General features: G+C 55.8%; 1 protein-coding gene across 1 annotated transcript in view; it reads left to right on the top strand.

The window, feature by feature from the left end:
• Positions 1-15627, top strand: part of Polr3a (RNA polymerase III subunit A) — a 40454-nt gene continuing 24827 nt past the window's right edge. The window contains exons 1-15 of the mRNA XM_004624080.2: positions 1-143; positions 2208-2343; positions 2530-2667; positions 2903-3074; positions 3256-3410; positions 4256-4495; positions 4615-4777; positions 5071-5207; positions 6855-6958; positions 8509-8650; positions 10557-10697; positions 12969-13038; positions 13459-13586; positions 13717-13855; positions 14820-14984. Of these exons, the coding sequence (XP_004624137.1) occupies positions 100-143; positions 2208-2343; positions 2530-2667; positions 2903-3074; positions 3256-3410; positions 4256-4495; positions 4615-4777; positions 5071-5207; positions 6855-6958; positions 8509-8650; positions 10557-10697; positions 12969-13038; positions 13459-13586; positions 13717-13855; positions 14820-14984 (2074 nt within the window). The 5' untranslated portion in view covers positions 1-99. The remainder of the gene's footprint in view (positions 144-2207; positions 2344-2529; positions 2668-2902; positions 3075-3255; positions 3411-4255; positions 4496-4614; positions 4778-5070; positions 5208-6854; positions 6959-8508; positions 8651-10556; positions 10698-12968; positions 13039-13458; positions 13587-13716; positions 13856-14819; positions 14985-15627) is intronic.

The following is a 15627-nucleotide window of genomic DNA, read 5'->3' as shown; positions in this document are numbered from 1 at the left end:
CCACGGCTCCCTAGACAGGCGTCCAAAAGCACCCGCGAGGGGCAGAGAGCATCGTTTCTGCGGCCGAGACGCCCAGAGGGCGACGGGACAGCCAGCAGCATGGTGAAGGAGCAGTTCCGAGAGACGGATGTGGCCAAGAAAATGTAAGCTGAGCGGGCGGAGCCGAAGGGCGCAGGGGGCTGAGGCTGGGCGGTGCGGCGCAGATCTCCCGGAGCCGCCCCAAGACCCCTTTTTGTTGCCATCGTGCCTTGCAGTACCGGGGACCGAAGCCAGGGTCTTTTCCTGAGCTACGTCTCCAGCCCCTTTTTCGACTTTCTGTTTGAAACGGGGTCTCGCTAAGTTGCCCGGGCTGGACTGCAGCTTGCGGTCCTCCTGCCTCAGCCTCCCGGAGAGACGGGGTTGCGGGCGGGCGCCGCCAGGAGGGGATGGGGGGCCCGGGGCTCCTTCGGGTTTGGCACGAAGGCAGGACTTGCTGCCGCAGAGGACGTTGCCGGCCCCCACATGGCAGATGGGTGACACCCTGGGAAAGGCGCGGACGGTCGCCGTATCCGTAGGAAGACTTAGGAAGTACTGCGCTGGCTGGCTCCCCTACAACGCCCATTTTACTGAGAGGCTTTCTGACCGCAACGTAAAGTCGTCTCAAACCTTGCTTACCGCTTGACGATGTCTTCACGTGTTGTGCATCTGTTCACCTCTGTGCGCTCATTCTCCTACAGAGGGGACCAGCTCAAGGGTGCTCGTGTCCCCTGATGAAATGCAGGAGGACTTGCATGTAGTCTGTCTGCATCCTCTGCATGTAGCCCAGACTGACCTCAAACTCACAGGGATCCTCCTGCCGCAGCCTCCTGAATGCTGAGGTTACAGGCGTGTGTCACCATGCATGACCTTCTAATTAGCATTTAAATCACCCTTGGATGACCGGAAATCCTTAATGTGATGTTAATTGTTGCTATACTACTCACTGAGAATTGTAGCAAAGGCGAAAAGCTCGTTCTTCATAAGTCTTCCTAGGGATGTGGTTTCTCTTCAGGGGGCTGTGTGTGTGTATCTTCGTGTTGGTTGATGTGGGTGAAGAACCCAAGGCTGTGGAGTTGGCCCTGTCTGGGTCTGTCTTTCCATCCTGTACTGTGAGCTCCTTGTTGACAGGGGCCTCCCGTCTGTCCAGTCTGTTCCTAGAGCACCCAGGATGGGGCAGTCACATAGTAAAGACGTGGTTTATTTTTATTTTTATTTTAATGCCTTTAGTACAGGGGCTACAGAGTCTCATTGCGTAGATTGGACTCATAGTGATCCTCCTGCTTTCGGCCTCCCAAGCACTAGGATTACAGGTGTGCGCCACCGCGTCCAGTCTCAATCAGCATCTCAGCGCACTCCAGGGGCAGGGCTGGCACAGCATGCCAGGGATCGAACCCCAGCTGCTGCACTCTGCGTAAGCAGGGGCTTTAGTCCACTGAGCTATCTGGCCGGTCCAAGACCTGCTTTATTAGAAGAATGAATGAAGGGACAGATACGGGCCAGAAAGACCTGAGGCACATTTGGACCTGGCACGCTAGGGTTCCTGTGAGATGTGCAGGTGGAGCTGTCCAGAGGGGAGGTCTGCGCCGGGCCCGTGGGGCGGACTCGCCGGCTTATCAGTAGAGATGTCACAGCATCTGCCCGTATGCACCTAGTAGCACAGTCGCGGAGGAGGAGCGTGTGGGCAGAAGGGAAGGGTTGCAGCCCAGGGACATGGGGCACTTAAAGATGAGAGACGGGGCAGCCAGAGGGAGAGGATATTTCAGTGTGGGGTCTCCAGAGCCATGGGAAGGGCTTCAAGATTGGGTAGAGGGAAGCTGGGCTGGTGGTGCGCCCCATACTTGGGAGGCTGAGGCAGGAGGATCTGCACAAGTTCAAGGCGAGTCTGAATGACCTAAGTGAGATCTTATCTCCAAAAAAAGGTGAAGGATGGGCTTCTAAAGCCACACAGCTGTGAGGTGGGATTGTTCCCGTGAGAGTCAGCAGGACCCCAGAGAGTTGTGTGCATCTCATGGGGGGAGTGGGAGCCATTGCAGCGCGATGAGGAGACATCAGCAGAGGGGTGAATGGGCATCATTCGGGGGGCCTGCAGAGAGAGGCGGAAGGACAGGCTGATGGCTGACGGCTGCACGATCCGCACTTTGGGTAGCAGTGGCCTCTGATGCGCTACCCTGTTCCGTCTGTTCTCACAGAAGCCACATCTGTTTTGGGATGAAGTCCCCAGAAGAGATGCGCCAGCAGGCGCACATCCAGGTGGTGAGCAAGAACCTCTACAGCCAGGACAACAACCACGCCCCGCTGCTGCACGGGGTGCTGGACCACAGGATGGTGAGGGAGCTGGGAACCTCTGCGTGGGCTGGCGGGAGGGAGGGGCCGCCCCACCCTGCACGGGACAGCTCCAGGGCCCACCCTGCGGCCTCCCTGTGGTTCTGCGGCCAGCTCCCTGGCCACGCTTAGGCCAGGCCTGGCCTGCATAGTGCTGTCCATTGATGGCCACCCATGCTTCCCCCAAAGGGTACAAGTGAGAAGGACCGGCCTTGTGAGACCTGTGGGAAGAACCTGGCCGACTGCCTGGGCCACTACGGATACATTGACCTGGAGCTGCCGTGTTTCCATGTGGGCTACTTCCGGGCCATCATCGGCATCTTACAGGTGAGTGTGCAGGCCTTGATTTGCGGGAAGAGCTGCAGATCACACTCCGGTGAGCCCTGCACTCAGAGGCTGAGGCAGGAGGGTCCCACGAGGTGGAGGCTGGCCTGAGCTACTTGGTGAGGTGGAGGCCAGCTTGGGCTACACAGTGAGTTCCAGGCCAGCCTGCACTGCGCAGGGAGACGCAAACCCAAAAGGTTTATCGTCTCATCTTTCTGCCCTTCTTCTTCTTTCAAAGATGATCTGCAAGACCTGTTGCCACATCCTGCTGTCCAAGGACGAGAGGCAGCAGTTCCTGGACCACCTGAGGCGGCCCGGCCTGACCTACCTGCAGAAGCGGGGCCTGCGGAAGAAGGTGTCGGACAGGTGCCGGAAGAAGAGCGTGTGCCTGCACTGCGGGGCCTTCAACGGTGTGCACCAGGTCCTTCCTGCCGCCCCCTTGTCCCTCTGGGGAAGAGTCCGGCATCCGCTTTTCTCTGTGCCTGGAGGAAATGCGTCTGTCTCCCTCCGTTCTCCAGCGGCTGTGACTCTCACCCCGACCCACCCGGGAGCCCAGCCCTTGGTCTTTGATGCTCGGATCCCCTCTTACAGGGACAGTGAAGAAGTGCGGCCTCCTGAAGATCATCCACGAGAAATACAAGACCAACAAGAAAGTGGTGGACCCCATGGTGTCCTGCTTCCTGCAGTCCTTCGAGACAGCCATTGAGCATAACAAGGAAGTGGAGCCGCTGCTGGGGCGGGCACAGGTGAGCGGCCCTGGCCCGCAGCCCTGCGCTCCTCCTGGCCCCCGCCTCCCTCATAGCTGCCCTCGCTGGGAGTGACACGGGCTCCCTGTCGCGCTGCCGGGTTGGTGTCCCCGAGCCCCCTCATCATGTGACCTGAGGTCGAAGCCAGGCTGTATTCAGCGACATTCCCAGCCTCTCATATTTGTTTGAGACAGTCTCACTTAGTTGCCGAGCCTGGCCTCAAAGCGGCGATCCTACCGTCTCAGCCTCCCCAGTAGGGTGGGTTATGGCTACGTGCCAGTGCCTTAATTTATTTTTAGTAATAATAAATTTTTACTTGTATAGGTGAAATCTTTCTGTTGTGTGTTTGGGGTTGTTAGGTTTTTGTTTTTTGGGGTTTTTGCCCCCCACTATGTAGTTTATTCTGGCCTTGGACTCACTCTGTAGCCCAGGCTGGCCTCCAACTCACTTCGATCCTCATACCTCAGCCTCCCAAGTGCTATTTAGGTGGGGTTTTTTGTTTTTTTGTTTTTTTTTAATTGGGTCTCACTGTGTAGTGCAGGCTGGCTTAGAACTTAGCATATAGGTCACCCTAGCTGGCCTAGAACTCAGAGTGATCCTCCTGCCTCAGCCTCCTGAGTACTGGGGTTACAGGCAAGGACCACCACACCCAGCCCAGCTTTCTACTGCTAAGAAGAGCTATGGTGACCCTCCTTGTATGGAATCTTCGTGGTCCTTTCTGAAATCCTGCCTTTGAACTAATGAGAGGTGGAGTTTGTGGCCTCCGGGGTCCTTGGGGTTCAGGGCCCTCGCAGCGCGGCCTGCAGCAGCCTCACCCCAGTCTCCCCACACCCTCGCCCGGGTAGGAAAACCTGAATCCCCTGACGGTGCTGAGCTTATTCAGGAGGATCCCAGCAGAAGATATCCCCCTGCTGCTCATGAACCCCGACGCTGGGAAGCCCTCGGACCTGATCCTCACCCGGCTGCTGGTGCCGCCCCTGTGCATCCGGCCCTCCGTGGTGAGCGACTTGAAGTCCGGCACCAACGAGGACGACCTGACCATGAAGCTGACCGAGATCATCTTCCTGAACGACGTGATTAAGAAGGTCAGTACCCGGCGCTCACTCGCTCCCTGCCCACGAGCCCCGGGGTCTCCCTGCCCGGCCCCTGCTGGGCGCGGAGGGCAGCGGAAGTCACGCTGCTGCGCTTGCTCCCTCCCGCTCAGCACCGCATCTCCGGAGCCAAGACGCAGATGATCATGGAGGACTGGGATTTCCTGCAGCTGCAGTGCGCACTCTACATCAACAGCGAGCTCTCGGGCATCCCCCTGAACATGGCGCCCAAGAAGTGGACCCGCGGCTTCGTCCAGCGCCTGAAGGGGAAGCAGGGTAGGCCTCGGAGCCGCCACGGCCTGGGTGTCCTCTGACTTGTTGGATTTTGTGGTTTTCAGACAGGGTCTCCCTTGTGGCCCAGGCAGTCCTCCTGCCTCAGCCTCGCAAGTGCTGGGATTATCGCATGCTGCGCTTCGGGAGAGTGAATGTCAGTCGCATCTACTTGGAGCCTGCAGGCTCTGCTCGAGCTTGCCTGTGCTAGGGGGACGTGTGACCTGCGTGAGCTAGGGCGACCTGTGACGTGTGTGTGCTAGGGCGACCTGTGACATGCAGTGCTCTCATTTATTCAGGTCGGTTCAGAGGCAACCTCTCCGGGAAGAGGGTGGATTTCTCTGGCAGAACGGTCATCTCACCAGACCCCAACCTCCGGATCGACGAGGTCGCCGTCCCAGTCCACGTGGCCAAAATTCTTACTTTTCCTGAGAAGGTAAGAAGGACCCTGTGGCTGCCAGTTTTTTGTTAGAAAGCCCGGTCTCTTACACTGTAGTTTGAAGGAAAGCCCCGATCGCCCGGCGGCCATTTGGGTACTGAGTGTCGGTCTCTGGTTGGTTTTCTGAGCATAGGTAATGCATTTGGCTTATGCGGCCGCGGTTGTATCTCCTTGGTGTGTGCAGACTCACGGACCCATTATAGGCCCCCCACCCCCGGGACCTGTTTCTCATACTAGTAACATCTTCGGCACCTTTTTGTGTTGATTTGGGCTTGAACTTGAAAATCTTCCTGCCTCAGCCTCCCAGAGCCCTGGGACCGCCAGCGTGCATCGCCACACCCAGCCCGTGTTGCCTGTGCTAAGGCACCTAAGCAGGGAACGCCCCTCCCAGCTCCTAGTTCACTTCCGTGATAGGAGGTATTTGCAGAACTAGAATCACTGAGCCAAAGAGTCAGACGTTTCTGGACCAGTGTCACACCAAAGAGGCCGAGGCACCTGCCCTCAGCCCACAGGCACCACAGGTGGGAAAGGTCTTGGTCTTTCTTGGCCTTGTTTGGTTTTTTTTTTCCCCTCTCTGATTGAAGCCCAGATGACTGCAGGGGCCCGAGCTGCACACTTGCGCTTCCCCTTAGTGTTTTGGCAGACGTGCTGGCTGCACCCAGGTGAGTTCTCAGGGTGCCGAGAGCCGCCGTCTCGGGGATGCTCTTCCACCAGACTGCTGTCCGAGGGATACAGGGCAGGGTCCATGTGGGCACTGCTGCCGTCACAACCTTTCTTTCCTCGTACTGAGGGTGGAATCCAGGGAGACTGTGCCGCTCAGCTATATCCCCATCCATTTTTAGCAAAGTGTAGTATGTTTATGGTGTTCCTGCCTCAGCCTCCCAAGTAGCTTGACTCATAGGCATCTAATGAGCTGCCAAGCTTGCTGTCACAACTTCTCTTTTGCTTTTTGTTGCTTTGAGACAAGGTTTCACTGTGTTGTTCAGGCTGGCCTTGAGCTCACTTTGTAGCCCAGGCTGGCCATGAAATCTGTGAGCGTCCTGCCTCCGCTTCCCGAGTGCTGGGCCTACAGGCATACACCAGCATACTTGGCTACTGTCCCAGTGTTTTAACCTTAGAAGCTCCTTGTAATGATCACACGCGAGTTCCCTGCTTCTTTCTGGGGACCACAGCTCTGCTGCAGGGTCCCTGTCCCTCGGCCCATCCTACGCATGTTACGAACGGGAAGGCAAAGGCCAGGCAAGGGTGCGTGGCTGGGCTCCTCGTCAGGGAGGGCAAGCGCAGGCTCTGCGTGCCAGTCTGATGTTTCACTTCACACCATAGGCGGCGGGCTGCCAGGCGGGTCCCCTTTTTCTCTAGCAGTTACACAGGAAAAATCAAGACCATGAGGAGCCCCTGCGTAGTGGCACACACGTGTAATCCCAGCGCTCTGGGGATTGCGGGTTTAGTCCTGGCCTGGCAGCTCAGCAACTCATCGAGACCCTGTCTCAAAACAAAAAAGGACTGGTGGTGTAGACCAGTCTGATGGCCAAGGTTGGGTCCCCAGCACTGGTGGGGGAGGACCCCTACGGCCTGGCTGGGTCTCGCGTGGCAGCTTCCAAATCCCACAGGCATCTCACTGTGGTTTTCATTGCGGTCCTGCAGGTGAACAAAGCTAACATCAACTTTTTAAGGAAACTGGTTCGAAATGGCCCTGAAGTTCACCCGGGAGCCAACTTCATCCAGCAGAGATACACACAGATGAAAAGGTGCCGCCTCCTGGTACAGCCGGCATGGACTAGCCGCCCCCTGCCTACTGCACGCCCAGCAGCCTGAGCAGAGAGGGGCATGGGGGCGCAGAGGTGCAGCTTAGCAGCAGGGCTCGGCCAGGACTTGCAAGGCCCGGCTCAGCCCTCAGTGCCACAGACAAGACAGCAGATGATGTGGGCCTCGGCTCATTCGCTGCTTGGTTGCTGCTTGCATGTGAACAGCTCGCCTGGCTCTGAGCAGAAACAGGCTCATTCTGGACATCTAAGCTAAATTGCCATGACCTCTACTTTTAAAACTTCTACCCTCCCATTTCTTTCACTATTTAGTTTTGATAATTTTTTTTTTTTTTTTTTTTTTTACGTTTGTTTTTTGTTTTTTTTGTGGGACCAGAGATTGAACTCAGGACCCTGCGCTTGCCAGGCACGCGCTTATTCTACTGCGCTATCTGCCCAGCCCCTAGGTTTGTTTTTGAGGCAGGGTTTCCCTGTGTAGTTCAGGCTATCCTGGAACTCCTGGCAGTCCTCTCGCCTTGGCCTCCCAAGTATTGGGATGATGGCTGTGTGCTATAGCACCAGCAATAAAACTTTTTAATTTCAAATTCCTTTTAGATTATCTGTTTTTAAAAATTTCTTCCCACCAGGCGTGGTAGTACATACCAGTGATCCCAGCACCCAGGAGGCTGAGGCAGAAGGATTGCTGTGAATTTTAGGCCAGCTTGGGCTACATAGTAAACTCAAGGCCAGCCTGAACTACACAGCAAGATTTTGTGTCAAAAATAATTTTTTGGGGGCTGGGGAGATGGCTCAGTAGAATAAGCGCTTGCCTGGCAAGCGCAAGGGCCTGAGTTCAAACCCCGGTTCCACCCAAAAAAAAAAAAAAAATTTTTTTTTTTTTGTGTTTTTGGAAGGGTCTACAGGGTCTCACTATGTAGATTAGACTCATCATGATCTGTCTATGTTCAGCCTCCCAAGAACTGGGATTACAGGTGCATGCCCCTACACCGAGTCTCAATTTCTCCTTATTGTTTTTCTTTGTGGTGCTGGGATTTGAACTCAGGACCTTGTTTGGGCTGGGGAAGCACTCTACCACTGGGCTACAGCCCTAGCCCTTCCCTTCGGCATTTTTAATAACGTAAGGTGATTGGGCCCAGATGTGCAGAACAGCGCAGGATTGGGAAACTGGTGGTTCTCTGTGTCCTCAGGCTTCTTCTGTTGACCTTGTGAGCAGGGGGTGCCGTGAGATGGGCGGACGGCTTGGGGCCCTGTAGGGTCCCTGGTTAATGACTGTTTCTGGGGCTCTGAGACTCTGGTTCAGATTCCCATGCTGACCAGTCTGGTGTTTGCTGCACCAGTCAGGCTGTTGTAACTGCCCACCCCCCACCCCATGTGCAAGCTTGTGTCATTGGGTCCTGCTGTGTGTGACAGAGCAGAGGTGTCAGGGGCCTGGAAGCCTGTGCACGTGAGTGTGGCGGGCAGGACCCTGCTCAGCAGGCGGGCGGCTGTGTGGAGGGAGCGTTGAGCTCACCGAGGTGCTTCTCACTGCACTTCAGGTTTCTGAAGTACGGGAACCGGGAGAAGATGGCCCAGGAGCTCAAGTATGGGGACGTCGTGGAGCGGCACCTCATCGACGGCGACGTGGTGCTCTTCAACCGGCAGCCCTCGCTGCACAAGCTGAGCATCATGGCGCACCTGGTGGGTGGGAGCTCTCGCGTCTTTCCTTGTTGCCGTGGAGCCCAGGCTGGCCTTGCTCTGGCAGCCACCCTCCTGCCTCAGCCTCCTGAGTGCCGGGATCACAAGCATGTGCCACCACGCCCAGCTCATTTCTGAGCGCCTGTTTGCCATACATGATGGCTACGTTGCTCGTGGGGAGTTGGCGCAGGGGCATGATGCATGTTGACACCTTTCACAGCCCTTCCCCTGCTACACCTTCAGGCATTGTGATTAGACATATTTGTTTGAGATGGTTCCCATACACACGAAAGGCCAGGCATGGTGGCACAGGCGTGTAGTCCTAGCACTGGGGAGTTAAGGCAGGAGGATCACTGTGAGTACAAGGCCAGCCTGGGCTGCTTAGCGAATTCAAGGCTAGCCTCAATAACAGAATGAGACCTGTCTCAAAAACAGAGAAAACCCAAATGTATATGAAAGTAGGAAGAAGAGTGGGATGCGCTTACACGCCCTGTCATCTGTGTGCAGTGTTCAAGACTGCTGTCCTCTTTCGCTCCCTCTCATACTCCCCGCCCCCACCAGGCCTTTTTCTGTGAGGTTGTTTTTTTTTCTTTCTTTCTGTGTTTAAGACACGGTCTCCAGGGTCTCACTACGTAGATCAGACTCGTAGTGATTCTTCTGTTTTCAGCCTCCCAAGTGCTGGGATTACAGGCACATGCTACCATACCAGTCTCAATCTCTGTCTCAGCGCGCCCCAGGGGCAAGGCTGGCACAGCAAGCCAGGGATGGAACCCTGGCCACTGCGCTCTGCCTAAGCAGGCGCTTTAGTCCGCTGGACTATCAGGCCAGCCCTTGTGAGTTTTACTGACCCCGTGAGGAATGCATGGCGAGCCCCAGGCCCCAGTCATGCCTGGCACCCGCATAACCATTTCTTGGTCGTTTTCTCCAGTCTTTATTCTGCTTTCCTGAGCTCCCTGTATGGTTAGCTGAATGGGGTGCAGAGTGTGCCCACTGTCTGTGGAGACGTGGCTCGGCCTTTTGCTCTCCAGCAAACCCCTTCCTCTTCCCACTTCACTGTCACTGCTCCTTCGTCCAGGAGAATAACCTGTGTGTGTGTGTGTGTGTGTGTGTGTGTGTGTGTGTGTGCCCCTGCCTGTGGCTGTGCAAACGCCTCTTCGCTTTACTCCTGAGAGCTGGAAGTCACTGTGACAGCAAGGTCAGGTCAGGAGCTGCCCGCTGGGGGCAGGCTGTGGGGTGCGGTGTGCTCCCCTCTGCCACAGAGGCTCGTGGGCTCCGGCGGCCCCAGTTGTAATTATGCCAGGTGTGAGGTTCAGGTGCCCCTGGGCTGTGGATGAAGCCCAGTTTCTGCTCTCTGCATGTGTCACCCAGTGCCTCACAACGAGCTGTTCTCTTTGCACTGGGAAACATGGGGGCGCCCTGCTTGTGTGGAGCTTCAGCGTGTGAGTGAAAGTGACTGGAGTGGCTCCCGAGGCTCCCGCTTCCTTTATCATCATAAGAGAACGAGAAGTTCAGTGCTCCATTACTTCCAGCCAAACCAGCTTGGTCCCTTACTTGTTTTGACTCTGTTGTTACAAACTCGGGGCTTTATTTAGTCTTTAGACCTTATTCTCCCTTCGCCCTGTTTTGGTACTCAAAACTGTCACATCCCTGGCTGCTGGGAGCTGGTGTCCCTGGCTGCTGTGTTGGCATCTAGGTGTAGTGTGAAGTCCCTGGCTCTCCTCTGGCCTAATAGAGGGCGCCTTGAGAGAGGCGGGAGGTGACTCGTGAGTCACCAAGGAGCACGTAGACACACACTGCCTTAATTGAGCTTGCCGTGGTTCAGGCAGCCACTTTCTAACGTGGTGAGCGAGGGGCTTCCAACGGTGGCAGCATGCTAAGTCCTTTTCCTGCTTGCCTTGGTACCCCGCAGGCCAGGGTAAAACCCCACCGCACCTTCCGGTTCAATGAGTGTGTCTGCACCCCATATAATGCTGACTTCGACGGCGATGAGATGAACCTTCACCTTCCCCAGACAGAAGAAGCCAAAGCCGAGGCCCTGGTTCTCATGGGGGTAGGTAGGGCGAGGGTGCGTGGCCCTGGGGAGGGGCGGGGCTGCGGTGCCTGCCTGGAGGATTTTTTTTTTTTTTTCCATCTGAGTCTTTGAACAATCTCCTTTAGAAATTGTAATATGTAAGGTACACTGATCATCAGAGGTGCTTTTGGGGGGACGGGTGTTGACATGATGTGGATTCCTGCGACGAGATACAGCACATGTACAGGAGGAGCAGCTGTGAAAATATGGGCGGTTATAGTGGTGCATGCCTGTAGTCCCAGCTCGCAGAGGCTGAGGCAGGAGGACCAAAGTGAATGCGAGGTCAGCCTGAAATACATGCTGAGACGCCCTCTCAAGAAAACACCAGCCAGGTGTGGTAGTGCAGACTGGTGATCCCAGTGCTCTGGGAGGCTGAGGCAGGAGAGTCATGAGGTCAGGCCCAGGCTGGGCCGCCTAGCAGCTTAAAGATCCTGACTCCAGGTAAAAAGGTTGAAAAGGACTAGGGATGTAGGTCAGTGCTGAGGCCCAGGTTCAATCTCCAGCACCTAGTACTCCACCCCACCCCAAGAAAGGCATAGTGGCGGGGGTGCCCTGCCTGAGGGATTTGCCGCTAACTGGGGATCCCTTGACAATGGTGCCTTTTATTGAATATCCTGAAGGGAAACATTCGAGGCCTGGTGCGTGCTTTTCACTCTCTTAAATGGTGGTGGTGCCTAATGAATCTCCACATTCCTTTTAGGAGTTGCCATGGTGAGGGTGTCTCAGGTGGGGGTCCAGGCTCTCCCTGTCTTGTTGTATGAGTCACCCTGCTGTGGCTCAGGGCCCAGAAAGGAGAGCTCCGACCTCCAGAACCCAGACCAGGGACTTGGTAGAGGGGCAGCACTTCAGCCGCCTTCTCCCTGAGGCTCTAGCTTCCTACTCTCCGAACTGACATAGCAGCTGAAGCCAGGGCCTTTGCATGGAACTACAGCCCCAGCGCTTCGGCCTCTCGGAGTGTTGCAATTACAGGTGTCCACCACCGTGCCCCGCTGAACTGATACGTCTTTGGGTTGTGTTCCTAGCTGTGGGACCACTTGTTACTGTTTCTTATCCATTTTGTGACGCTGCGGATTGACCCCACTGAGCTACATCCCCAGCCCTACTTATTACCACTTCCGGTCTGCCACTCTTTGTTTAAGCCCGTCTGTGCATAGTTTTGGGGTTTGGTTTTATTTTGTCTTTTTGAGACAGGGTCACTATGCAGTCCAGGCTGGCCTTGAGCTCACTTTGAAGCCAAGGCTGGTCTCGAATTTGCAGTGATACCCCAGCCTCAGGTGTGCGCTTCCCACCCAGCCCCTAGTTGTGGAGTTTAAACCTGTCTACATATGTAGGTTTATTTTTTTTTCTTCTGTAATAGACATGTATTATTTTTATAAGAAAAAGTCACGTTGAGAATCTCACCAGGGTAAGAGCCACCACGTGCAGCGTTCTGGCATTCAGGACCCATAGCATGGGGTTTTCCAAAACAGTGCACTGCCCGCGTGCCCCTCTGTCCCCTAGACCACCTACTGGCCCTCCACAGGGCTCTCTGGGCTAGGAGGGCGGGGAGTCGGCAGTGAGTCCTGGCCCTGGCGGCAGCTGATGCCTCACTACCCTAGGAGGTGGCATGGTGTGTGGGAGCAAAGGGTCCAAAAAAGGCGCACGGGCAAGGACCCCTCCTCAGCATCAGTGCGACTGGGCTGTCTGGTCCAGCGGGGGTTCTCCCTCCTCCCACCCTTTGCCACCAGCACTTGGTGCCGGAATTCGACTCCAGGCCCTCCGGTGTGCTATGTAGGTGACATCCTGGGCCCTGCCACCCAGTACACCCCACCCCCCACAATCAGGATCTCTTGTTGAATTGATTGACACTGAATGTCTCAACCAAGAGAAGTGTAACAGTTCTGTCATTATCGTGGTGATAGGAATTGGCAGCTTCAGTGGAACACGGCTTTTACGATCCACAAGACTAAAAATATTGTTCGAGAAGTGCACGTATTGATGAGAACGAACGGAGTGAGCTGTAGAGTTCTTCCTGGAGTTCAGAAACCCTCTTGCTCCATGCTCATCTTAGGGGCAACAGGAGGCTCCCAGCCACTCTTGCTGGTGCCTCTCCGCTCATGGGCAGATGTGGGAGCTGGAGCAAGGCCAGGCCGGGATGGTGCCGACCCTGGCTCCCGCGTCCTGGCCGCTGCGCTGCTGTGCTTTTTTGTAGCGAGTGGAGGCAGCGTGTAGCCACGAGGAGCTCACATACTGTGCTGCTTTTTCCTTCAGACAAAAGCAAATCTCGTGACCCCCAGGAACGGGGAGCCGCTCATCGCTGCGATTCAGGATTTTCTAACAGGTGGGTCTGCGAAAGCCTCCTGAGAGCAGGCCTTTGTCTGCATGGACAGCGGCGGTTCTTGCACACAGCGATGCCGGTGTTGACCCGAGCACTTCAGGGTTGCTTCATTCCCTTTGTGTGCTCCATTTGCTTGTGATCCTTCTCGCAGTGTCTATACTGATTAGCTGTTCATTGAGTCAACAAGTGCTTATTAAATGCCCGTTGTGGCCTGGGCGAGCTCCAGCCTGGTGTCTGGCCTGGCTCAGGTCCAGCGGTGAATGACATGTGCTTACCCAGAGCTTAGAGTTGAACGGGAGCGGGGAGCAGCTGTGTGTTTTAATTCAGGCTGTTGGTAATGGTCCAGCCTGGTGCTAAGGTTGAAAGCCTTGGGCTCTCCCGGTGTCATCCTCTCTGCTCTGTGTTGGCCGATGACGGCTTTAGGAGCCTACCTGCTGACACTCAAGGACACGTTCTTCGATCGAGCCAAGGCTTGCCAGATAATCGCTTCCATATTGGTGGGCAAGGATGAGAAAATCAAAGTCCGTCTCCCTCACCCTGCCATCCTGAAGGTGTGTACATGCGGCTGTGCGGCTGTGTTCGTGTGGATGGCTGGGTGGAGCGAGTGTGATGGGTGGGTCCCGGCACTGAAGAATCCAGACTGGCCTCAGCCCCTGATTCTCGGCCTCCTCCGCACCTCAGCCCGTCACCCTGTGGACTGGAAAGCAGATCTTCAGCGTCATCCTCAGACCCAGCGAGGACAATCCAGTGAGAGCCAACCTCCGAACCAAGGGCAAGCAGTACTGCGGCAGGGGGGAGGACCTGTGCACCAACGATTCCTGTGAGTGAACAAACTGGGTGGCCAGGGCAGGGCAGGGCAGGGCAGGTGCCAGCTAAAAAGCTAACTGGGAATCAGTGTCACTGGTCCTGGAAATAGCGAGCAAAGCCAGGGTTTCTCCTGGCCCCTGTAGGAAATTCAGCCTCCAGGAAAATTTAGCCCATGTGTCTTCTCTCAGCTGTTGTCCCCACTTGTTTTGGATGGAGGAATCATATGGTGTCCAAAATTGCTCTGTATCAGAAGGTGCTATTACTAAATTAACAAGACTTTTTTTTTTTTTGGTGCTGGGATCAAACCCAAGGCCTCACTCGGGTGCTAGGCAGGCTGCACTGCCCCAGCCCCAGCCCCGAGTTGCTTACCTGAGGACCAAGTCTAACGGGACAGGATTTCCGGACACGTCCTCTGAGTCTGCCCAGAGTGGCTCTGCCCCAGTGTCCTCCACAGACCAGCGCCATCCAGCTGTGACATTCTGCTGCAAGATCTTCCCGCACCCCAGTAATAAGCAGACCTGCAGGCTGCTCAGGGGCGTGGAGGAGGACTCCCTGGTAGACTGAGCCTAGGGCCGCACACGTGCTGAGCGCCCACTCTGCCGCAGAGCCAGCTGTACGCCCAGCTCCAGCTCGAGCATCTTGTTTTGGGTTTTTTCTAGACATGGATTTCATGCTGTTCTCCTCATGAGGGCGCCAGTTGGTTTTCAGTAATTTAGGTGAATAAACAGCTTGCTCCCAGTTAACAAAGCCCTTTGCCATATGTGGTTTCATCTGAAGCCAGAAACCTCCCAGACACAAAGGTGACGTGTACGCCGCCATGGTGGCCCACGCCTGGAATCCCAGCATAGGGATGCTGAGGCAGGAGGAGCACCGCAGGTTCAAGGCCGGCCAGGCTACCTAGTGACGGCCTATCTCAGAAGGCCAAAATTAAGCAAGTAAGCGTCCATTTCCACGCCTGATGCCCTCCGTTCTCGCAGACGTCACCATCCAGAACAGTGAGCTGGTGTGCGGCAGCATGGACAAGGGGACCCTGGGCTCAGGCTCCAAGAACAACATCTTCTACATCCTGCTGCGGGACTGGGGGCAGAATGAGGCCGCCGACGCCATGTCCCGGCTCGCCAGGCTGGCCCCCGTCTACCTGTGTGAGTGTCACCGCCGCCGTGCACCCCAGCTTGAGGACCTTCCTGCTGTCTCCAGCTAAGTCCTCGGGTGACCCTGCTGGGGCTCCCAGTGTGCCCTGCTGGGGGCCAAGTCACCAAGTGGGCTGGCGCTAGCTCAATCCCTCCTCCGCTTGTGCTTTGCAAGGGGCGTGTGCTATGTGATTTCTGCACACGGGGAAAGCTGTGCTACTCACTAGTGAGTGGCTCTTTCATTGGGTATGAAATTCTAGATTGATCATTGGTTTTCCTCATACCTTTAGAGGTGTTGCTCTGCTCCACCTTGCAGAATGGTTACAGCGTATAGCCGTTCCTTTCAGATTTTGTATTGGAACTGTTTTTCACTTTGAGCATGCAGCGCCCACCCCTTGCTCTTCTTCCGAAAGGCCATGGTGAGGAGTCCTCACTGCTGGTCCTTCCGGTCATCACGCTGTGTACTGCCTTCGCTTTCGCCCTCCGCCTGCTAACTGCACCCTCGGCCAGTACGCTGCGCCCCAGCCTCCCCGAGCGCCTGCTTGTGTCCAGGCTGTGGCCAGGAGTTGCACACATGCGCTGTAGTGCTTCTCTGCTAATTCCTCACTTGGTTTGCATTCTTCTTTCTTTTCGGGAACCTTGTTAATTGCGTATT

This window comes from Octodon degus, unplaced genomic scaffold (genome assembly GCF_000260255.1).
Source record: "Octodon degus isolate 3935 unplaced genomic scaffold, OctDeg1.0 scaffold00005, whole genome shotgun sequence".
Classification (NCBI taxonomy): Eukaryota; Metazoa; Chordata; class Mammalia; order Rodentia; family Octodontidae; genus Octodon; species Octodon degus.
This window is presented reverse-complemented; position numbering and strand designations above follow the sequence as displayed.